This window comes from Candoia aspera, chromosome 6 (genome assembly GCF_035149785.1).
Source record: "Candoia aspera isolate rCanAsp1 chromosome 6, rCanAsp1.hap2, whole genome shotgun sequence".
In the NCBI taxonomy this organism is placed as follows: Eukaryota; Metazoa; Chordata; class Lepidosauria; order Squamata; family Boidae; genus Candoia; species Candoia aspera.
Genome location: NC_086158.1, coordinates 30,981,852 through 31,006,746, shown reverse-complemented (window position 1 = coordinate 31,006,746; position 24,895 = coordinate 30,981,852). Strand labels below are relative to the sequence as shown.

General features: G+C 39.4%; 1 protein-coding gene across 3 annotated transcripts in view; it reads right to left on the bottom strand.

The window, feature by feature from the left end:
* The window catches only part of SLC19A3 (solute carrier family 19 member 3), a 37,090-nt gene extending 14,117 nt beyond the window's left edge, over window positions 1–22,973 (bottom strand). For 2 of the 3 annotated variants that reach the window (XM_063306677.1, XM_063306678.1), the window contains exons 1-6: window positions 22,798–22,973; window positions 19,738–19,801; window positions 14,737–14,897; window positions 12,203–13,022; window positions 10,051–10,243; window positions 8,952–9,093 (exon numbers count right to left, since the gene is read on the bottom strand). In XM_063306677.1, the coding sequence (XP_063162747.1) occupies window positions 8,952–9,093; window positions 10,051–10,243; window positions 12,203–13,022; window positions 14,737–14,886 (1,305 nt within the window). In that variant the 5' untranslated portion in view covers window positions 14,887–14,897; window positions 19,738–19,801; window positions 22,798–22,973. Of the gene's footprint in view, window positions 1–3,783; window positions 4,228–8,951; window positions 9,094–10,050; window positions 10,244–12,202; window positions 13,023–14,736; window positions 14,898–19,737; window positions 19,802–22,797 lie in introns of those variants that run through there. The other variant, XM_063306676.1, reaches the window with a different exon arrangement.
* Between the last annotated feature and the right edge of the window lie 1,922 nt (window positions 22,974–24,895).

Genomic DNA, 24,895 nt, shown 5'->3' with positions numbered 1-24,895 from the left:
GGGTTTATTTCTGTAATGGATTCCATCAGGCAAAAAAGCAACTCAGATAAACCCAATATTGGCCATTTCATTTATCTTTCTTATTGGTATGTAATAGGTATCCTGTTCTGACCAAAATTATGTCAAGAAATAGATTTTTTAAAAGGAGTATTGGGTTGCTCATTTAAAAATTTATGCTGAGAATAGACCAAACTATGATCAAAGTAGCCGTGATTTATTTGAAGCCATGAAGGGGGAAAGAAATAAGGTATTTCAGATTTAGAATGTAGTGATCATTTTACTGAGTTCTCATGGACTTCAGACTGAAATGCTGTTGATTGCCAGCCTCTGTAAAAATATTATTCAGCCAATTTGCTGGAAAAACAGGTTCTCATCTAGCTGTGCTTTTTAAAAGCAGTAATAACTAGCTGTAATAAATGTCAATTGTGCTTTATTTTTATCTGCTTTTATTACAGATGAAGGTTCAAAATCCATTTATATATAAGTTTCTAAATCCTTGAGTGCCCTAGGAGCAGAAAAGCATTATATAACTGTAACATTTTTTCCATAATGCAAGCACAAGCATTTTAAAAATAGGGTAGGAGAAGATGAGTATTACTAACAGTTTTCCTAAACATAAAACTGAGGAGAGCAGAATGAATCCATATGAGGACATACTGTGTTTTAAGTGTTTTTGTCATAAATATTAAAATAAATGCTGGTGTTACCTAATGAGAAAGCAGATTGCAAGTAGAAAATTCATTGTGAGGTGAAAGGTGAAAGGTCCCCTGTGCAAGCACCGAGTCATGTCTGACCCTTTTGGGGGACCCTGCTTTCGCTATGTTTTCTTGGCAGACTATAAAGGGGTGGTTTGCCGTTGCCTTTTCCAGTCATCACCTTCCCCAGATATCTATTATTTCTTAGTGGATTGCATGATGATTCTGTTCCAATACAACCAAAAGTACAATCATCTGTAAACATCAATTTTCTCACTGTCTTTTATAATGGATGACTTTTTTTCCCAGCACTTCAGAGGTTTTCCTTCCTGATGTTTATAATAAAATAGCACCATCTTTTTATTTTGAGAATTTGTGTGCTCAAGGCAACTAGCAAATACAACTGAAATTGCATAAATACTATTAAAACAAACTTCAAAACTTTATTAAACTCTAAACTATTTTAAATATATTTTAAAATATATTTAAATATATTTTAAATGTTTGAAACAAAATAATGAAAAGGCCAGTATAAACAAGCATGTTTTGAGCTCACCACCACCACCAATTTAAATGTGGGGAGCTGTTTCATCTCTGGTGGCAGTTTGTTCCACAACAAAGAAATTACAAAAGCAGAATTGACTATGGATTTCAAATCTATCCATGGAGAGAGCAGCAAAAGATGCTTGTTGATGATTTCAGAGTGAACAGGAAATTAAACTGGAATAGACTATCCTGTAAACTTTGTCCTCAGCTCTGTAAGACTTTATATATGCTTACAAGCATCTTGAATTAGACTGAGAAGGTAACTAACAGCCAGTGAAATGTTTTTTGTGAGAGTAGCTTTAGCTTTGTGCAATAGAATATGCATGGTGGGAGAAATAACAGTATTTTATTTTTCTCTGCACGCGTATTCTGCAATTCACAAAACATCTTCTGGCGTCTGGTGCTTATTTTTAAAAAAAATATAAGAAAATTACATAGCCAATGAATGGCTAGGTAATCTGTTAAACTAGATGGAGCCTACTTACTACTACAGAAGAGTATGAGAACAATGGGAACAAGGAGCAGGAACTAGAAATGACAGCTGTTGAGAATATCAGTTTGGCCAATGACAGACCTATAGGGTAGTGCCAGAGATGGAACATGAGTCCAAAGGTGAATCCCTACATTACGTTTCATTCTATTTCTCCTAGCATCTAACAGGTTGAGAAGGTTCAGTGAGGCAATGTATATAAAAGTTTATTTTTAACAGTTTCAGCATGGGGGTTCTGTGGGCCCCTTGGGAGGCACTACTCACCACCCAAGCTGCTGCGTTCAGGGCCAGCCACACGTCCAGACTATTTTCAAGGGTGGCCCCATAAGCACAGTATACGGATCCATCCACTAAGAATTTCCATGAATTATAATGCTACCTACAGTATTTGCAAAACACTACAAATTTATGAGCAAGTTTTGTAGAAATTACTTTTTTTCTGAGCACAGTATATGCATACAAAGTAACCCTGACCTTAAAACACACATGCACATCTCTCCCCAAGGAGACAAATTCTGTTGCATTAAAATAAGCTGACTTATTTACTACCATCTTTATTAAAAGATTTTAGTAAGGCTTAAGTTAATTCTAGGACTGAGCATGCAATAAAATCTGTTTTGAACTGCAAACAAACCATCTTATTCTAGAAGTTCTGCAGTCTCTTCCAAGCAGCTCCCAGCACAGCATTACCCACCAGCCCATTCTGCCTTTCCTCAGCCACTGCCTGTGTGCCTGTTCCTAGCACAGCAAATTCCCCCAGTGTTTCTGGACTGTCCAGTGCCTTCCCTCCTCTCAGCTGCTCCCATATGGCACTGGCATTGTGCTGGACCTCCTTTGCCATGTGAGGAGGTGGCCTCCTATATTTCATTGTTCCCTGTCATCACCAGCATTATTATAGGCACATGCAGTTACCAAGCAACCCCCTCTCCCCCCAGGGTTGACTTTCTTTTACTCTTCTCTGAACGCTTCATCTTAGGGCAATCTTTCAGTCTTTATCCAGAACAAAACAGCCTCTTTCATTCTATATATTGACCAAAAACAAATGAACATTTCTGTACAGGTATGAATCATTCAAAACCCGTTCTTTGCCCACAATACTTTGGCATGGAAGCGTATGCACATCCCTAATGAACAAAGTTCTCTGGGAAGCTTATAATAGAGAGAAAATACTTGAACATAACCTTGAAATAAAAACATCAACTGTTCAAAAAATTAGGCAGGACACGTATCCTCACAAAGAGTGAGGACCGGTCACAATTCCTGAGGGAATGTTACCCACAGTTGAAGACACAGAAATGGACTATACTTCATACTCTATAAAATGGCCTCTACAGATGGAGGCATCTTCAAAATCCCACGCCCTGGCCAGGTGCATAACAGCAGCATTTCAGATAGCCAAGCCCTCATCCATTCAGAATAAAGATGGGAAATCTGTAGCTCTCCAGTTCATGCTGAATCATAGGTCTGGGCAGCATGAGCCAAAATGGTCAATGGTGGGAGATATATCTATAGATATAGAGATATACCAATATCTAGATATCTATATCTGGAGGGCTACTGTAGTGATTGCCTATTCTAATATACATCAGACTCATCAGCAGGGTTTCAAAGATATCTGATTTATTGAAGAACAGCACGCAGGATCACAAAGAAAGCTGAGAATGATGAAAGCACGGCAAATTCAAACTAAAAACCCTCGGTGCAAACGAAATCCCTCCCCCCGTAGAATCTTCTCAAGTCCACAATCCCAGGTGCTCCTAACGGTTTCTGATGGTCTGCGGGAAAAGTCCTTGAACAGAGAATATCACCCAAACACATTCCATTGTCCTGATTCCACATAGCTTAGTACAAGGTTTCACAGCAGCTCCCTCCCATACAGAAATGCACGTCAGCGCCATGGCATGTGAAACGTTATGTTTGAAATACATTGAAACAGTGAACGTGACAGCTACAGAAGTTGCACCGAGATCTTAAACTGAACCCAGAAACAATTAACAGTGTGGATCTTTGAATGTGGGGAAAATACTTCAAATTTTCATGAATTAAATGGTATTGTAAATAACTATTTTAATGGTAATTACAAATAAATCATCTATTATGTGAAACCAACATTTCCTTCCTTCTAATTTCAAATAGAATATAACCATCTTCCGTTGGCTTGGATACATTGAGAATGCTGATTTTCCAATACAGTAATGTCATAACCACAGTATTTCAAATCAGATGAAAATACGCAATTTAATTTTATGTGCAATTTGTGACTTGACAAACTCACAGAGGGATTTCTTTATGCAAATGTTCAGTTTGGCTTCAAGGCAACTTTTGCTTAAGGTGCTATAGTCTTGTGCTATGATCCTCTGTACTCTGCCATTGTGCTTCCATTTGAAGATTTTCTGCAGGGTTTTCCTTCTGGCAGTTAATTGAGATTATAATGTAAATGCTTCTGCTTAGAAAAATCCCAGCTATCACTGCAAAGTAACTGCCATATATTAAGAACTGCAATAAAGCAGAGTAAGGTTTAATCAAACATTTTTCCCTAAAAAAAACCCAACTATTATCTTTTAATAACATTTTTCAACCATTTTGCCTATCAGTATTATCTCTAGTATTTTATAAATGTCAAAAAATAAAGCCCAAGATCCTTCAGCAAAGGATCGTTACCTTGTCGTGGTGCTGGAGCTTGAGCACCTCAATGATGCCATGAGCTAAACCGTGAATGGCCACCCAAGACGGGAAGGTCATGACAGAGAGGGCAGACTAAATGCGATCCCTGGGGAAGGTAATGGCAACCCACCCCAGTATTCTTGCCGTGAAAACTAAATGGATCGGTACAACCGGAGATATGTCGGTATACCATTGGAAGATGAGATCCCCAGGTCGGAAGATGGTCAAAATGCTACTGAGGAGGAACAGAGGATGAGTTCAACTAGCCCCAGACGTGATGACGGAGCTAGCTCAAAGCCGAAAGGACGGCTAGCGGCTGACAGTGCTGGTGGTGAATGGCGAATCCGATGTTCTAAGGATCAACACACCATTGGAACCTGGAATGTCAGATCTATGAGCCAGGGCAAATTGGATGTGGTTATTGGTGAGATATCAAGATTAAAGATAGACATTTTGGGCGTCAGTGAACTGAAATGGACTGGAATGAGCTGCTTCACATCAAATGACCACCAGATCTACTACTATGGACAAGAGGACCACAGAAGAAATGGAGTAGCCTTCATAATTAATAGTAAAGTGGCTAAAGCAGTGCTTGGATACAATCCAAAAACGACAGAATGATCTCAATTCGAATTCAGGGCAAGCCATCTAACATCACAGTGATCCAAATATATGCCCCAACCACAGATGCTGAAGAAGCTGAAGTAGAGCAGTTCTATGAGGATCTGCAGCACCTACTGGACAACATGCCTAAAAGAGGTGTTATTTTCATCACAGGAGACTGGAATGCTAAGGTGGGCAGTCAAATGACACCTCGAATTACAGGTAAGCATGGCCTGGGAGAACAAAACAAAGCAGGACATAGGCTGATAGAATTTTGCCAAGACAACTCACTCTGCATAACAAACACTCTTTTCCAACAACCTAAGAGACGGCTTTATACATGGACTTCACCAGATGGACAACACCAAAATCAGATTGACTACATCCTTTTCAGCCAAAGGTGGCGGACATCTATATAGTCGGTAAAAACAAGATCTGGAGCTGACTGTAGTTCAGATCACGAACTTCTTCTTGCACAATTTAGGATCAGACTAAAGAGATTAGGGAAGACCCACAGATCAGCTAGATATGAGCTCACTAATATTCCTAAGGAATATGCAGTGGAGGTGAAGAATAGATTTAAGGGACTGGACTTAGTAGGTAGGGTCCCGGAAGAACTCTGGACAGAAGTTGGCAGCATTGTTCAGGAGGCGGCAACAAAATACATCCCAAAGAAAGAAAACCAAGAAGGCAAAATGGCTGTCTGCTGAGACACTAGAAGTAGCCCAAGAAAGAAGGAAAGCAAAAGGCAACAGTGATAGGGGGGGATATGCCCAATTAAATGCAAAATTCCAGAGATTAGCTAGATGAGATAAGGAATTATTTTTAAAGAAACAATGTGCGGAAGTGGAAGAAGACAATAGAATAGGAAGGACAAGAGACCTCTTCCAGAAAATTAGAAATATCGGAGGTAAATTCCAGGCCAAAATGGGTATGATCAAAAACAAAGATGGCAAGGACCTAACTGAAGAAGAAGAGATCAAGAAAAGGTGGCAAGAATATACAGAAGAACTGTATAGGAAGGATAACAATATCGGGGATAGCTTTGACAGTGTGGTCAGTGAGCTAGAGCCAGACATCCTGAAGAGTGAGGTTGAATGGGCCTTAAGAAGCATTGCTAATAACAAAGCAGCAGGAGACGACGGCATCCCAGCTGAATTGTTCAAAATCTTGCAAGATGATGCTGTCAAGGTAATGCATGCTATATGCCAGCAAATTTGGAAAACACAAGAATGGCCATCAGACTGGAAAAAAATCAACTTATATCCCCATATCAAAAAAGGGAAACACTGAAGAATGTTCAAACTATCGAACAGTGGCACTCATTTCACATGCCAGTAAGGTAATGCTCAAGATCCTGCAAGGTAGACTTCAGCAATTCATGGAGCGAGAATTGCCAGATGTACAAGCTGGGTTTAGAAAAGGCAGAGGAACTAGGTACCAAATTGCCAATATCCAATGGATAATGGAAAAAGCCAGGGAGTTTCAGAAAAACATCCATTTCTGTTTTATTGACTATTCTAAAGACTTTGACTGTGTGGACCATAACAAATTGTGGCAAGTTCTTAGTGGTATGGGGATACCAAGTCATCTTGTCTGCCTCCTGAAGAATCTGTATAACGACCAAGTAGCAACAGTAAGAACAGACCACGGAACAACGGACTGGTTTAAGATTGGGAAAGGAGTACGGCAGGGCTGTATACTCTCACCCTACCTATTCAACTTGTATGCAGAACACATCATGCGACATGCTGGGCTTGAGGAATCCAAGGCTGGAGTTAAAATCGCTGGAAGAAACAATAATCTCAGATATGCAGATGATACCACTTTGATGGCTGAAAGTGAAGAGGAACTGAGGAGCCTTATGATGAAGGTGAAAGAAGAAAGTGCAAGAGCTGGCTTGCAGCTAAACCTCAAAAAACCCGAGATTATGGCAACCAGCTTGATTGATAACTGGCAAATAGAGGAGAAAATGTAGAAGCAGTGAAAGACTTTGTATTTCTAGGTGCGAAGATTACTGCGGATGCTGACTGCAGTCAGGAAATCAGAAGATGCTTAATCCTTGGGAGAAGAGCAATGACAAATCTTGATAAAATAGTTAAGAGCAGAGACATCACACTGACAACAAAGGTCCACATAGTTAAAGCAATGGTATTCCCAGTAGTAACATATGGCTGCGAGAGCTGGACCATAAGGAAGGCTGAGCGAAGGAAGATCGATGCTTTTGAACTGTGGTGTTGGAGGAACATTCTGAGAGTGCCTTGGACTGCAAGAAGATCAAACCAGTCCATCCTCCAGGAAATCAAGCCAGACTGCTCACTTGAGGGAAGGATATTAAAGTCAAAACTGAAATACTTTGGCCACATAATCAGAAGACAGGACACCCTGGAGAAGATGCTGATGCTAGGGAGAGTGGAGGGCAAAAGGAAGAGGGACCGACCAAGGGCAAGGTGGATGGATGATATTCTAGAGGTGACGGACTCGTCCCTGGGGGAGCTGGGGGTGTTGACGACCGACAGGAAGCTCTGGCGTGGGCTGGTCCATGAAGTCACGAAAAGTCAGAAGCGACTGAACAAACAAACAAACAACAAACAAAGCCCAAGAACATTAGCTATAGTAATACCTCAGCCTTAACCAACTGTCTTAGTGAACTGTGTGAGGTTTCTGAATAGATGCACATTGGTGTGCATATGTAAAATGCTACAGTCTCTTGAGTGTTATCCCAAAGGTTTCTTCAATAAACATTTATAAAATGAACAAGTGATATGCACTTACATGAAATGAAAAAGTTCAGATCTATATTTTAAATGGTCAAAACTAATATAGTATGAAAAAAGCACAGCATAATCCAAAGGCTACAGCAATGGCTTGTACACACATTTGTTTTTGGACAAAGAACTAATTTACTATGAGAGCAGTTGCTGTGGTTCCAGGGCTATTTATGTACACAAAGTGTAGGAATAATGAAAATTCATCTTCCTCTGATAAGTGGCTTCCTTAACAATAAACATGCCTGTTGTAGCACTGCCTTCTTCAAATGTATTCCTTTAAATAGAAATTGTTATGTAAGAAACAACGACCCAAGTCCAACCCAAGCTCAAGGATTCCATATTTCTGTATTTCCCCATCCCAGAACTCAACAAGCCCTCTTATTGTGATATTGAAGCAGTTTTTTAAAACATTTACAGTTAGCCCTTGCTTAAAGTCCACTTGTTCAGTGACCATTTGAAGTTACGATGGTGCTGAATGAGGGGGACTTAGGACAGGTCCTCGTAGTTGCGGCCATCACAGTGCCCCTGTGGTCACATGATTGTGATTTGGGGCCTTGACAACCAGCTCGCAATTATGATGTTACAGCATCCTGCAGTCAGGTGATTGCCATTTGTCACCGTCACTCCGGCTTCTGACAAGCAAAGTCAATTGGGAAGCCGGCAGGAGGTCGCAAATGGCGATCATATGATGTCACACCTTACAACCATGTTGGTTGGCAACGGAGTTCCTGGTCCCAACTACCATCAGTAAGTGACAACTACCTGTAGTTCCATCAAAACTACTGATTTCATTCTGCCTCCTCTTATGTCCTAATTTAGTTTTTGTTGTGATTATTTAACCTTCGTGAGGATTTACCATTGAGTAATAATGCACTTGTTTTTAGTAAGAAATAAAAAATGACTGTTGATTAATAGGCTTACTGTATGTATTAATATCAACCTTCTAAAACACTATAAAAAGATAGAGGGCCAATAGCTCTGGCCTGGCCCTCTGCTGCAATTACCAAAAGTCAGAAATAAATATTTTAAAAACATACAGTTCCTGGCTGCATAATGCTGCCTGTCCCTATTTAGTTTGAAATTTCTAAGCTCATTCATTTCACATGATGATCTCTGAAAAGATGTGAAACTCTTCAGCATTACTGACTTAGCAACAGTGCCCATATTACCTGTCCAACTTACCTGAGTCCCAATATCCAGGCCCAGACCTTTTGAATCAACTACAACAACAGTCAATACAGTTTGAATCAGCAGTGCAACAAAGTTGTTGAAGCCAAACATCAAGGCATAGCGTTCCATGCTGAGGCTGACAGCGATCTGGAATCTAAAATACAAACTTCAGTTAGAATGTTGAACATAATTTTGAGAGATGAAGCTTCAGTATAATTTGCCTGCATGTGAGAAGTTGGAAAACTTTACATGATTTCTGCAAAAATTTATTGAAACATTGTAAAAGACTATTGAGATGGGGCAAAATATGTTTGGAGAATATAAGTGAATTTTACAAATACAGTGTAAAATCATACCCACCCACCACAATGTAATTACAAGTAATTGCTTAATCTAACCTGGCTCATTAAGAAGCAGTAGCAGAAGTGTACTGAGATTGCTAAAGATATGAAAGTTAATGATCTTTTCTTTCCAGAATCACACGTGTCTTGAAAATAGTTAACTGAAGAAGTCTCAAAAATGCACTTGCCTGATTTAACAAAAGAATTGCTAATTAGAGAAATGAGATTACACGTTCCATGGTTGTGTTAGCATTTGATGCAACTAGGTTTTTTTAGGCCCTGGAGTAAACAGTCTCACAGGCAGGTGGACAAGCTTCCTTTGGACTGTCATATATACTTGGGATTTAGCGTACCCCCTTATTATAAAATAGAATCATATACTTTAAAGATAAAGGGCGATAGAACACATCTACAGTATTTGTGTACATACTAGTTGGCTGCCCCTACCTATTAACTTTATTTAAAAAATTATGTGGTAAGCAAATTCAGTCCCCATAGGTGTCATTTGAGGGTCTTCTGAGCAAGATATTGGGGACTCTTTCATACCTAGTGTAGAGTCAAATACAGGGCCATAATGAAAGGTAGCTGTATCATTGGCAGTCCTGCTAGAGAAACAAATTCTCCATTCCCTCAACAGCTTTTTCCCTAGGTTCCTAAACCTATTCTGTGCTGTTACAAAAATAAAGCCACTGATAATGTCCCATCCCCAGCCCCAGCAAGAAGTACTGCAAATGATAGCAAATTAACATTGGTAGTTGAAAGATACTTACGTGGCTATGGTGATAAGGAGCATATAACCTGCTTTGAACACTAAATAGCTACCATAGCAGACCCAGATGCTCCTGGTAAAATGCATCAGAATAAGTGAAGTAGCATCCAGGACAGAGAAGATTCCCAGCATCAGTTCTCCAGTTAGATCCCAGTTCAGTTTCACATATCCCACAGCTAGCGATGTTACTGAACCTAGAAGTAGATGGACTTGCCTGTGACATTTTGCGGGACTGCAGCATGTACTGAAAAGTTTCTAAAACAACTTCATATTTATTTAAATGTATAAAGATACAGAGTCAAAAGCTGTCCTAGTTGCTTTTTTAATAGGCAGGCAAGATGAACGTTCTTTTCATAGGACTGCAAAATAATAATAGTTCAGACTGTTTTGTAACAAGGCTGAAGGGCTAATATATGTCTGATGCCCTGAACATACACCTCTTAAGTTACATAACTAGTATAATGTTATGTAAAACATTATCTCAGGGGTAGGAGCTCAATATAGATAGTCCTCACTTAACTACCATTTGTTTAGTGAAATTACAGTGGTGCTGAACAAAGGGACTTACAAGCAGTCCCTGAAGTTAACTGCCATTGCAACACCCCCGTGGTTACATGATCAAAATTTGGGTGCTTGGCAGGCTACCTGCACTTGTGACCACAGGGGCGCTTCAATTCCCCCCACCCGCCTATCTTCCCCCCATCTCTGCCCTTTCAGCCCCCTACACTCCACAGCCCCTGCTGCCCCAGCTGACCTTTGCCATCTTCTTCCTCCTTCTGCTAATGAGATGTGCCCACTCTGGCCCTTTGTGAGGCATCTGCTGGCCACACAAGACTTTCTTTCCAAGAGACCTGGGGAAGATGGTCTCATGTAGCCAGCAGCTGCCTCGTGAAGGGCCAGGGCAGGCGCACCTCATCAACAGCAGGAGCAAGAAGATGGAGAAGATCAGTTGGGGCTGCAGAGTGCAGGGCAGCAGCAGTGTGCAGGGTGGTAAGGGCAGCTGCGGCTCGACTGGGGCAGCTGTGGCTTCCTGGAGCGGCTGCAACTTTGCATTATACTGCACTGCTGGTGCAGCTGGTGCTTCCCGGGATGGTTGTGGATTTACACCACATTGCTGGGATGGCTGGGGCTTTCCAGGGCAGCTATGGCTCTGCAGAAAAGGAAACCAGAAAAAGGAAACAGACCATCTATACAATATCTTCCAACATAATGGACACCCATGTAACTTCATTAAAAAGTGCCTGACCACTCAACCCACTACAGCACAACCAACTCAAGCTATGAAAAGAATAACACTACCATATATCAAAAACATCTCAGAAACAACCAGCGATTACAACTATATTTTACTGTAGCACATAAACCAACTAAAGTCTTCCAAAACATCTTAAATAAACCAAAAGACCCAATAGCCCAAGAATAAAAAACAGGAGTCATCCACAACATACAGTGTAAGGACTGTAACAGCCGCTATGTAGGACAGACAGGCAGAAGACTACAGAGTGCATCCACGAACCCCACCTAGCAGTCAGAAGACATGATGAAAACTCCTTACTATCACAACACACGGACAGACTCAACCATAGTTTCAACTGGGAAACTGAGCATTCTAGACCAAGCTAATGCTAGGGAATTCCTGAAAGCTTGGCACTCAGACAGATCAGCCATCAATAGACACATAGAGATAAACCACATTTACACACCATTCAAAGGAGACAATAAAAAAGCTAAAAAGGAAACAAAAAGACCAGAACACATCCTCCCCAGCAACCAACACCCAGATAAGTAGGGATTAACACCAGACAAACAATCAAGCAGAAAACAATACCCTAATCAAGGGACTACCAAGGAGGCAACCACACCCCCACCAACACTGGCTGGGCAAGCTACTGTTTATAAACAGGGATCAAACCCCACACTCACTAGCACTGATGATATTACCTAGTCAAGTAATGAAACTTCTGCAAGCAAACCACCAAGCTCAGAGAGCATGAAGGACTCCACAGTTCAACCCCGAGCTACACATATTCTCTTCTATTGAAATCAAAATCTTTGTACATATTTGCATATGGGATTTTGCATGAATTTAGTTTTCAAATTGCTTGTACTTAAGCATTTATTGTTGGATAATATATAAATTTAAACATACTTACTCAGAAATGTAGCTATGGCTTCAACAGCTCCGTTGTACACTTCAGAACTATGAGAAGGTGCTTTATCATCCCACAGTACTTGGATATAATTCAAAACTTGGTTAAATCCTGCAGTAGCTAAAACCCACCATATTGACCAGTAAAGAAGTTTCTTGGTGGTGTAACATTCCTTCAGGTCCACAAACAATTGCAAAAGCACTGACAGAAAGTGACTCTGGTTTTTAATTTGGGATGGCTGTTGTTCAGGTAAATTCTGGGGCCTGACTGATGATATTGTCATCTCTTTGTCCTGTTGATTGCTTTGTTGGTTTGAAATTTGTGCTGGAACTGTCTGTGCTGGTCCAATGGAAAGTGCTGGGGAAGACTTTCTGTGGAAGAACATGCTCTTTTGTGGCATGGGTAGAAAAAATGAAGTTATAAATGCCACAGATACAGAAGCTAAAGTTATGGCATTGAGATAAAAATACGGTACTTGGCCTAAAGAAACTAAAAGCTGTCCAAGCAGGGATCCCATGGTGGATGCCACCAGGGTGATGCTTCTACAATATCCAGTCACTTTCTGGTAATGATCAGCACTGACAACGCTATATATGTAAGCATAATAGGCAACCTCTGTGGCTGTTGCAAGTCCATACACAAACTCGGCCAGCTGCATGGCTGATAGGCCAGATGCAAATAAAAGTAACAGCCAAGTAATAATTAAACTAATCCCCTGTAGAATAATTATAGGTTTATAGCGTGCATAGTCTGTAATCAGAAATACAGGGAAGAGCAGGGCCAGGTAGGAGTATGTCCAAACTGGAAGAATATGCTGTGTTATCTAGAAGACAAAGAGGAGAAATTCTATAAAGCAGAACTATAAAGCATGCATATTTAATAGACAAGTTTATCATATAAAACAGATCCCTTTGCCAAAACCAAATAAACTCCCTGTTGACCTGGGGCTATTTTTCACAGCCAGAAGTATTGCTCAGTCTCTGCTCCTTGAACACAGGTGGGTGACCCATTATCCATAGGCTGCAAGAGCTTTCCCAGCATGCATTTATTCATTTTCCTGCCTTCAAACCCCAAATAATTTTTTATTGTGGGATTAAGGATGAAAATTGCCGCCTAGTGTTGTCTGCAGAGGTATTAGAAGCCATTTCTTGATTGGAGTGGCATACACACACACAGCCTTGTGGTTGCCCACCATGGTTTTAGTTTTCCATTTAAGATCTCCACCAAACACCTACCTGCAGATGTGCTAGTTTTGCCTTTAGCAACTCATTCTCTCCAGCCAAGGTAGCTATTGCGAGCTGCAGTCTAACTCATTAGGATGGGGAAAACTTTACTGAGAAAGTTTTCTGAATATCAAGAGCATCTGTTGTGGCAACATAAATGATGGCTGCACAGTCCACCTATGTACAGCTGTGTTTATGCAATATCTTAAATAATGGGTTGTGTAACCATCATTTATGAAACAAATCCCTATTGGTTGGGTACCACAATATATCAAGCCATGATTTATAAACCACAATAGTTGCATTAACCTAGCACACTAGATAACAAATTTATTTAACAGGTTGTATGCTGCTTCAATCACTAAGTGACTCCAGGTGGCTTACAGAATAGGATTAAAACATCAAGTACAAAATAACAGGTACAAGTAAAAGGGGACAAAATCAACTGCAAAAGTCATGGTGCACATTGGGGAAGGGTAACTAAATAAACATATTCCTAATCAGCCACCATCAGGGACTGATTGCTACCTGGATCTGTCAGAAGAGCCATTTTTTTACAGCTTCACAAAAGCACAGTAGAGTTGGAGCCATAAAGACCTCTGGAGGAACATTGTTCCACAGTGCAGTTGCCACGAAGTTAAGTCTTTTACAGGGCTGCTTAAAAGTTTGTGAAACACCTGACTCTAATTTCCTCTTCAAATGAACTGATAATCCTTTTTGCCACACCCAAATATGTAGCTTTGAATCATTTTCCTCAGTAAATAAATGAACAAGTATAATGTTTTTGACTCATTTGTTTAATGGGGTTCTCTTTATCTAGAACTTATTTAGGACTTGTGTGGAGAACAGATCATGTTTTGGGTCATATTTATGCAGAAATATTGAAAATTCAAAAGAGTTCACAAACTTTTAAGCACCACTGTAGGTCCTACAAGATGACATTGCCTGGGAACTGGGATAAGCCAAATCATTCAGATCTTCGATGGTCAGGCAGAAACAACAGGAGAAACATGGTCCTAACCTGGCCTTTAGCCATGAAGGGCTTTGTAGATGACAGCCAACACTTTGAACTGCACCTGGAAGACTACCAGTAACCAGAGCAACTCATGGAGAAGTGGTGTCATATTGGTGAAATGTAAAGCATCTGTAGCTACTTGTGCTGCTGCATTCCAGACCATAAAATTACATTATGGATTTAACATGCCTGAATTCAACCAGTGTTTAAGAGAGAGAAAAATCACAAAACCCCTCCTCCAACTACAGCTTATTCCTACCCAATAAATTCCATCCCAGATAAAGCATGCTTCACTGTACCTCATCAATAGTCAGATTTTTTTCAGGTCCAGCAAGGTAAGGTGTGAGGAAAGGCTCAGATGGTCTCATCATGGTAAAGAAGCCATAAATACAAAGGATCACAGTGGGAAACATCCACCCACTATTATGTATTTTCTGCCAACAATCCATGGCTCTTTCAGCTAAAATATTAAAGTATACAAAAATAGAAGAGGTTTTGAATTTTTTTAAAAAGCCTATTTCTCTAAGGTGTACAATGAGAGTTTTTCTTAGAAGAAGAATGGAAATTGTAGTGGAACTATAATAAAACTCATGGAAACAGAGGTATAGCTTCATAGTAGAACCCATTTTAGCATTCACTTGACCTGCTTGTTAGACTATTATCAAGGCTCAGAAACAAGAAACCATTTCAGTGGGATGTCTCACAGGGTAACATCACAACTAATGGACAATTATACTTTTCTTATACATTTCTGCTTATTACTTATTACTTAATACTTAATACTTATTACTTCTTATACATTACTTCCCCAGACAAAATTTCTGTCCCCAATACAGGGCAAGATAATAAGAATTGTTTACAGAAATCTGCCAAAAGTTCTGTTTGTTCATTAATTTGTACTTGAAAACTTATTTCTTCCAGGCTAACTATATCCAGAATAAGAATTCATTTAAAAAAAATAAAAGCAAATATAATGTTAAGTAAAACTTCAGCTGTATTCAGGCATAGCAAGTTACTTTAAGCACCATCCCTATGGTTAGCTTGGTTAGGTTAGGTAGAGAGTTCCCCCCAAATCTTGCTGTGCTGCCCCCCTACCCGTCCTGCTGTGCTGAATCATCATGGTGATGGTGTGGAGGCATAAGTGAAGAATGATGGGAGTGTATGCCAAGAGTATATATTCCCAGCAGGGTCACCCCAAGGCATTAAGGTCATCCCAGCTGCCTACTAAAGCAAGCGAGCACCCTTTTTGGGCAGCAGTGATATAGGAAGATACTGAAACAGAGGGTCACTTTAGCGACAACAGCAAAGGCATCATTTCATACAGTGTGGGAGAAGGCAATGGCAAACCACTCCTCTATTTTATCAAAAAATCCATATGGATAGAAAATATAAAATGATTGATGAGACAGTGCCAGACGATTGGTCCCTCAAGTCAGATGGCACTCAACATGCTACCAAGGAAGAGCTGAGGATGTTTTGGAGTAGTAATGGTGTTTATGATGTGGTTAGATTAAAGCCTTTTGGATATCTGGTTGCTGATGCTGCCATGGAGGAAAAGAAAATCCGAAGCTGCAAAGACAGAATAACAGTGGAAACGTGAACATGGAAAAACTCAACACAGTGAAGGATGAAATGAATTGACTACACATTGACATCTTAGGCATCCGTGAATTGAGATGGGCTGGAATTGGACACATTCACTCAGAATATCACACTGTTTACTACTAAGGCCATGAAAAACAAAGGATAATCCTTTAATATGACAATTATCCAAGTTGATGCTCCAACCACTGATGCAGAAAAGGAGGTTTATGGATTTTATGATCAAGTACCCCCACTAGATACTTTCTCCTTGAAAGTAAAATCAAATGCAAATAAATAAAATTGTTCATTTAACTACAAAACAAAGCAGACCTTAGTCTCCTAAAATTGTTCTACAGAAGGAAAATGGAGACAAGTCTGCATAACAGTAACATAAGTTACTGAAGTAATTTTACTGTAAGAGAATGAAGTAGTTTAGCATAATTGCACTCCTTCTTAAAGGGACCTGTTTGCATTTACTTTTAGGTTACATAATAAAAGTTAGTTAAGTACTTTGTTTAAATATTTTAAAAGGGGGACTGTAATCTATACCTTCCCCATATGCTACCCAGTCACTTTACCTTATATGTATCGAGAGAGAAAAAAATCCAGATGTGAAAGTATTTGGTGGAGAAAGCAAAACCAATAGATCCCTTAGAGATTTCCCTAGCTTAATGGAATTACAGCCCAATTCTGAAGCACAAGAGAAAGCAAAGATACCCACAAGCATTAGGGTGCATGTATAGTGTAGTGGTTAAGGTGTTGGACTGTCACCAAAGAGATCTAGTTTGAAGGCCAACCTCAGCAAGAAAAGTTCATGGGAGACTTTGAGCCAGTTACTCTCTCAGCCCAATTATCCTCACAGGTTTGTTGTTACAGAGAAAAATGGGAGAAGGGGGTGCTGTGCACATTGGCTTAGCTTTAAATTATAGGCAGAATATAAATATATAAGAAATATTTTTTTAAAAAATATAATTACCATGCTATATGATCAAATTCCTTAGGTTGTCACAAAATGGTAACCACTTTCTCTGCTTCCCTCAGATGATACAGCTCTTACGTTTTCCCTTTAATAATCACCCTTGCTTCTCATCAGTACATTTCTTAGGTTTCCAAGTTTCAATGTCAAGCCTGAGGCAAGAATTTCTATAGATGTCTTCTTGACATTTCAAATTGTTTTTGATTCGATGAATTTAAAGCTTGCTTTACATGGATGTATTTCCTTTTGGGTTTCTCCTTGCCTCATGCTGGTTACTCTAGTTTTTCTTGTTCTAAAGCTGCCACCTCCTTCACAATCTGGCCCTGTTTAAGCACCCTCCCTTTAGGAAATGAGAAATGCTGCTAATGTTTTTCTAACTCAAGTACATCACATGAAGAACGCTTCCTCTTTCCTTTTAGTGTTTATATACTTTATTTACTAACATACATTTACAGTTATAGGACAGTCTATATACAAAAAAATCATGGTACAACAAATAGAGTAAGACAAAACAACAAAACAAAATATTTTCTATCAAGAGAAAAACAAAGGGAAAGGGGAAAAGGGAAAAGTTTCCAACTATCATGGCTAAAGATATATTTGCCTTTTGTAATCTTTTATCTCTCTTTACCCTTATATTACCATTATTTCTATTTAACTCATGCATTGATATAAAAAACCCATAGTCATAGCTTCATTTTGTTCGGTTATAAGCAGATAATCAAGAAGGTAAATATAGTAAAAAAAACCAGAATTATTTTTATTAGGAATAATGGAGGAAGAACTAAGGAAAAAAATACGGAGATTTGTTGTTATATATGATTACTGCGGCAAGAATTTTATATGCTCAACATTGGAAGAGAGATTATATACCAACAATAGAAGAATGGATGATTAAATTATTAGATTTAGCACAAATGGCAAAACTGACATTTCTGATGAAAGATAAAAATACTTTGAGATTTAAGGAATTATAGCAACCACTTCTTGATTACCTGCTTATAAGAATGCTTCCTCTTCTTGGATGGCCAGGCAGCAAAAGATTAAAAAGCACACAAGGGATGGAGTTTTTATTTTTTTAAAATCTAACTAGATAAGGACTGACCATCCTTTTAAGGAGACAATGCTGTCAGACAGAGTACTGTCCTCTGTAAAGTAGGGCTCAAATCCACCATTCATGGAGCAACACAGAAAAGGCAATTGTGGATTTGAATAGATCCAAAGTACAAAATACACATGCTATTTGTATTGCCAGTAAGTATCAGATATATGAGGCATGACATTTTATTGTAGGAGAAAGCAGCTGAATTATTTAATTTTCCATATAAGGTTAATGTCATCACCTTTAATATATGTTTTATTTCATTCTGCTGTACATTGCAGGAATTTCAAGCATAATTTGAAGAGAAAGACTTGACATTTATATTTTTGCTTTTCAGGCTGGCAATTATTTCCAATTATTTCTTTCCAATTATTTCTTTCCAATCCAACAAAATTCTGGAAAGAAATTATGTAAATCAGATTGAAACTCTGTCTATCTGTCTCATTGGTCAGTAGGATAACTCTCCAAACTTGGAATGAAATGAGGTCAAATTTAATGTATTGAGAGAAGTCAACAAATGGAAGATTGAAATAAAAAATGGGCAAATCTGGCTGGGGGGGCAGTGGAAAAAAAAATCTAGAACAAACTCCCCCCAGTGCATCCATATGAGAGAGTGGAGCTGCTATGAAGGGTTTCCAGAAACTATGCTATGGAAGAGGGAGCACATATCAGTTCAGGACAGTTTTGAAAACTCCATCTTACCCCCTACCCCTTCTACAAGGTCAAATCCATACAAAGGAGAGACAAACTTTACAGTTTCAGCACATTGCTCTCATGGCTTATTTTTTCACAAAATTGCATATAAGTAACCTATACTTCTCATTATCTCTCTATCTCTACCAACAATCGTAAGTCAAGGGAGCCAAAATGAAAGCAAAAAACCCTGCCATTTCCAATAAAATGTAATTATTTTGGTTAAGAAATTAATGCAAAAGAATATGCAATCTCCTTACAGAGATAAGGACTGTACTTCTTGCCTTCAAGAAATTGGTCTCCAATATTCAAGATAATACAAACTATTACAGAGGTAACATTTAAGCTGTATTTTTTAAAAAAACAAACAGAGAGTATTTTATTAGCTTTTGTTCATCCATTTAATGAAAATAGCTCTCTTAGAGTACTGCAAAATATTTACGTCATCAGGAGACAAATTGCAAGCAGGAACATGATAAAATCAGGTTAGGAGAGACTACTGAAGAGCATGTATTTTTTCAGTCCTGGAACCATCTAAGGCAGTGTTTCTCAACCTTGGCAACTTTAAGATGTGTGGACTTCAACTCTCAGTTTCCCAGCCAGCAAGGCTGACTGGGAATTCTGGGACTTGAAGTCCACACATCTTAAAGTTACCAAGGTTGAGAAACACTGATCTAAGCTGTGAAAGTGAAAAGTGAAAGAAGAAATCAAATTATGCGAGACTGGCAACATTGCTCTAGGTATTAGACAAGTTATAGTCTCAGTGAGATAATTGTTTTGTGGGAGGTCAAGTCTGAGCCTTAGAAAGGGTAACTAATTCAGCAAACCCACTGATGGGCTGCAAACTCAAAACAAGCAGAATGTATCCAGTACACCTAAAAACATTCATGAAAAAATTCAGTGATGATCCACAGCTCAATAATACTCCAGTGTAAATCCACCTACCTGTGTATGACACCAATAGAAGTCACATGGTACAACTGGAGTTACTTTCTTCTGGATCCAAAATCTGATGTTAATGAAAGAACCATTGGATTGTGGAGTGAGAAATAGGGAATGGGCTGTACATTTACTTACACATCATTCATTATATTCTTTCTGATGACATAGAGTTCCCCTAGGAGCTATTTTGCCAGCTATATTTTTGGCTACTTGGACAAATGTACAGTAATGATAACTGTAGTCTAATTGCACATTAAGAATTAATTTCAGAGGAATTTTCAAAGGTGAAATATGGGGTGATTACATTTATTAACTTAACAGGGAGCCAAGGAGTGTGTGGGAATGTCATTTATCATCTCTCCAATGATCTGCAACCTCCCTGATTTCTCATGCTTCACTTGAATCTATACAGTTCTCTTGGAAACAGTACTGAGGTTGTTTGCCACTGTCTTTTAATAGAATATTCCTCAATTTCCCAGCATCAGCTAAGTCTTGCTATTCCTTGGTAGTCTTCTATCAAATATGAACCAGGCTTGACCCTGCTTTGCCTCCCACTGAGGCCATTCTTTTTTTAAAAAAACTCAAACTTTTCAGTTCCTAAATGTCTATCAATAAAGTTCTGGGTGAAAGTATTTTCTACTCCTTTACTTCTTGGGTGGAAAAAAATTCAAGGTGCTAAACGAGAAGTTGTCGCACTATAATTCCCATGACTCCTAATCATTAATCATGCTTTTTGGGACTGATGCATCCAACAACACTTCCAGAATCAAGCTCCCATCCCAAATCAAATTTATTGAACTATGGACAATGACCAGCAAGTAAAAAAGAAAAACTCAGAAACAATGACCAAATTTGGCTAAGATAGTGTAACAGTCATATATAGAAAGTTAAAATAAATATAGAATAAAATAAAAATAAAATAAAATAAAAGAGACAGGAAACTTCATAAAGTCATCAAAATGAGAACATCTTATACCTTCTTACAGAAAAATGGTCTGTTTCCTGCTTGCATATAAAAACCCTATCATCACCAACAGAATTGCTAAATTTCTATCTGTAACAATTTCCATAGGAAAATGTAAGATTTCCTAATCTTGGAGTGATGGTGTTGCTTCATATTGTTTTATTGTGTATTACTCAATTTTTCTCTTACTCTGGTTTTAAGTCTTTTTTTTTTAGGTTTAATAGTTTTATTTATTTATTTATTCAATTTACATTGCCACCCATCTCACCTAAGTGACTCTGGGTGGCTTACATAATTAAAACACAACAACAATTAAAATTAAAAACAAAAGAAAAACTATTAAAACCAATTAAAACAGTTAATTAAAACAATAAAACTAATTTGCTGGAGAGCACAATAAATTACTAACAATACAACCAACCAGCAGGCTTGATACCACTACTGAAAGATGACAAAACTATGTCTTAAGAGCCTTCTGGAAGGTCAGCAGGATTGGGGGCTAATCTAATCTTGGGGCAAATTATGTTCCAAAGGGTGGGTGACATGGCAGAAAAGGCTCTCTTCCCAGGCCCTGTCAGGTGACATTCCTTAATGGATGGGATCCTTAACATGCCTCTCCTGCCAGACCTGATGGAATGGGTAGATGTCACTGGGGAGTGGCGGTCCCTCAAATAGCCTGGTCCCATGCCATATAGGGCTTTTAGGTCATTATCAACACCTTGAATTGAACCTGGAACTAAACTGGCAAGCAATGTTGCTTGCAGTGCAGAGGTGTAACATGCGCTGAATGAGAAGCATCCATAACTGCCTGCACCGCTGCATTTTGCACCAGTTGTAGCTTCTGGTTGTTCTTCAAGAGCAGCCCCAGGTAGAGCACATTACAGCAATCCATTCTGGAGGTGACCAGGGCATGAGTGACTGAGAGTAGAGCCTCCCAATCCAGACTAAGGGTTTGCTGACCAGGAAATGGGGCTGAGCACAGGGGCCTGGAACAGGGGACCAGAGTTAAACATCGAGGTCATGTTCCCCAAGGGTGGCCCTTGTCTCCCACCATAACTCCCTGTTCCCATCACCACCAAGATGTTCTGACCTGCCCCAGGCCCCCCAGAGATTCTTTCACCCACTAGTTCATACCTATCAGCTCTGAAGTCAGAGGGTCACCAACCCATCATCATTCAACCAACACACCAAGGAGGGTAAATGGGTTCCTGGGCACTTCAGCTCATGCTCTCAGTGCCTTGAGGACTCCAGAGTCACCTCCCAACCTAACTCATTCACACAGTTTCCCCACCAGCTGCTCTCACCAGGCTGATCAGGTGCCCTCTTCCCATAATCCAAGTGACCCCCCTACTTCTCACCTCAACCAGCTCTCACCCAGAGAAAGGGAAGCCAGAAGGATCATTCCCTCACTTACAACCCTCTCAGCAGTCACAAACACCTGGAAAATGGAATTTACAAGGACAGCATCAAGATGGTCATCATGCTGCCCTCTTCCAGAGCTAGACAGAGAGGAGGACAAGATGTCTATTCAGCCCTGTTACTATTACAGTGACTGTTACGCTGTCTTAGCCATATTTGGTCAATGTTTCTGACGGTTTGTTTTCTTAACCTTGCTGGTCATTGACCATAATTAAATAAATTTGATTTGAACTCCCATCCCTGCTTAAAGTAATTCACACTTCCTTCTTATTGAAGTTAAAACACAATCCATTTTAAGAATTACCTGTGTCATAAAATGTTAAATAAAATACTTTTCTCTACATTGCAGTTTTAGATTATACAATATAATTTGAGTTTTCTGTACTTCCCAAAGAAATGCATATTTTCAAATTAGAGTATGATAGCAAACCAAGTATTCATATTAGCATAACTCTTCAAATTATTTTAAGTTTAAAGACTTGAAAGGCTTTAATCACAAAATATGGAGTTGAAACCATAGATTTTCTGATATACAGAAGTAAGGGAAGAGAATACTGATAGAGAGAAAAAGAGCAGCAAGTTGCATGTAATTGTTTGTTAACTACTGCTCTGGTAATTGCACCCGCAATCTTGCTTCTGGACTCCCACTTCTCTCCCCAGTGTCCCTCTGTTTCACCCACCTTCAGCTTGCTGGTGACAATTCACTTTACACCATTGTAAAATGATAGATTCAAGTTTCTAAGCGCATGTACAGCCCATGAAAGTCCAGGTGGATTTGAAAAATGGCCTTTGTAAAAGCCAAAGAAATTAAATTAGTAAGCATCAAGGTAGACTCACAGTTGGCATATTAACTTTTACTAAGTAGTAAAATCTACATAGGGGAAATGGAAGGGGGAGTGACAACTGCCTTGATCTCTGATCAAAGAACAGTTAATTGTTTCATTACAAAGGACAAAATGTTTATAATAATTCTCAGAGATAGCCACAGGGACTATATTTTAGGCTTCAAAGTCTATGCGATAAGGCAGGTGAATAAAATATTAACTAAATGTTAGCAGCAATGCTCCAGAAGCTCTTTTTCTGGCTAAGCTATTTTTTGGAAATGTTTTCCTTGGTTTGTTCAATCCACCCACAAATCCTGCCTTGGAAAACAAATTATACTCCACTACTGGTATGACAGAAATACAGAGGTTGAATGTCATGTGGAGGAACATTTCAGGTAACCCCTATATTTTACTAAATTAAAATAGAAGTAGTTATGAAACTTCACAGGACTTTCTGGAGCCTTGCTGACTACCTATTAATTTACTGTCAGTGTCTAAAGAACTTCAGTTGCTGTGGTGGTCTCTTCCTTGTGGAGTGGAGAGAGGGAGATGCCACAGCATCAGAGAGTAGAATGCAAAGTTATGAAAGGAGTGGGCCAAACAAAAGGAAAAACTAAAAACAAATTTTACAGTTAATTGAAGTAGAAAGAGGATTGTTTGCTGGCTTTTGTTGTCTTTTGCTTTTGTGGGGAGAAAATGGCACACCATTTGAGCTGATGCAATTGCCTTAGAATTAATATGCCAAGGTATAGGCTAGCAATCCAAAGCCAATAGGTTATAAATGGCCTTTACCACAAAATGTTGTAGAGAGTGCAGTGTTGGGGAGAGGACTGAATGTTGCAATGTCCCACAAGTAAACAACTACAACCACCAAGTGGAAAGGCCTGCTGAAGAAGGAGTGGAACCACTGTAAAACAGTTTCCCCAATTCCCAACCTTGCAGCCAGTCCAAGAGGACATCACAGTCAGTGGTACTGAAGGCTGCTGAGAAGTCTAACAGAACCAGAAGGCACACACTTCCCCCATCTAGTTCTCAACAAAGGAAATCAACCAACGCAACCAGTGCTGTTTCCATCTCCTGCCCAGAATGAAAACCTGACTCAAAGGGGTCCAGATAATCAGTGTCCTCTAAGGCACTCCATAACTCCCTCACCACCACCATCTCAACAACCTTTCCCAGAAAGGGAAGATTGGGCAATAGTTGCCAAGTACTGCTGGATCCAAGGAAGCCTCTTAAGGAAACGGTACAGCACAATTTATTTCAGGTTGCAAGCAACATTCCTTCTGAGTGTGGAGGGATAACCACTTCCTGGATCCAGACAGTTGTGCCTCCTCAGGCTCAATGCAGGAGCCATGAAAGGCATGGATCTAGTCTCTCAGTCACATCAACAATTACATTTTGATAACTTTTGGAGGTTATCTCAAAATCATGTCTAAGGCTTTTGGGGGGCACATGTAGTCCTCGAACCCCTGGACTCCATGTTCTAAGGAAATGGCTGGTTCTTCTGGGCCTAATGTCTGCAAATAAGGGCACCTGGCTGTTGTGATGTTCTTAAAAATCAACCCTGCCCCCAATAAAAACCCCAGAAATCCACTCACGATACCTTCTTTAGTTTGGATTTTATCTAAGAAAGTATATGTGGGTCATTAAAATAATGCCCACATAAGGAACGGAGAAATGGTTTTGAGTCAAACAAGGTATTTTGCATTTGAAAAGCACTTTCAGACTGCTGTCACAAATAGCCCTATTTTGGAAAAAGCCCCAGTGAACTCAGTATAGTTGATTTCTGAATAAATGTGTATAGGGTATGAGAAGGTCATTTCCAAACCAATATCCTTTTTGGTAAAGAGTTTTGAATACCATTTTTTTACTGATAGAAACTTTTAAGTTTATGGTTCTGTCAGTTTACCTCAAGAGAAGCACTTTGGTTTTACAGAGAACTCAAGATGTCAGT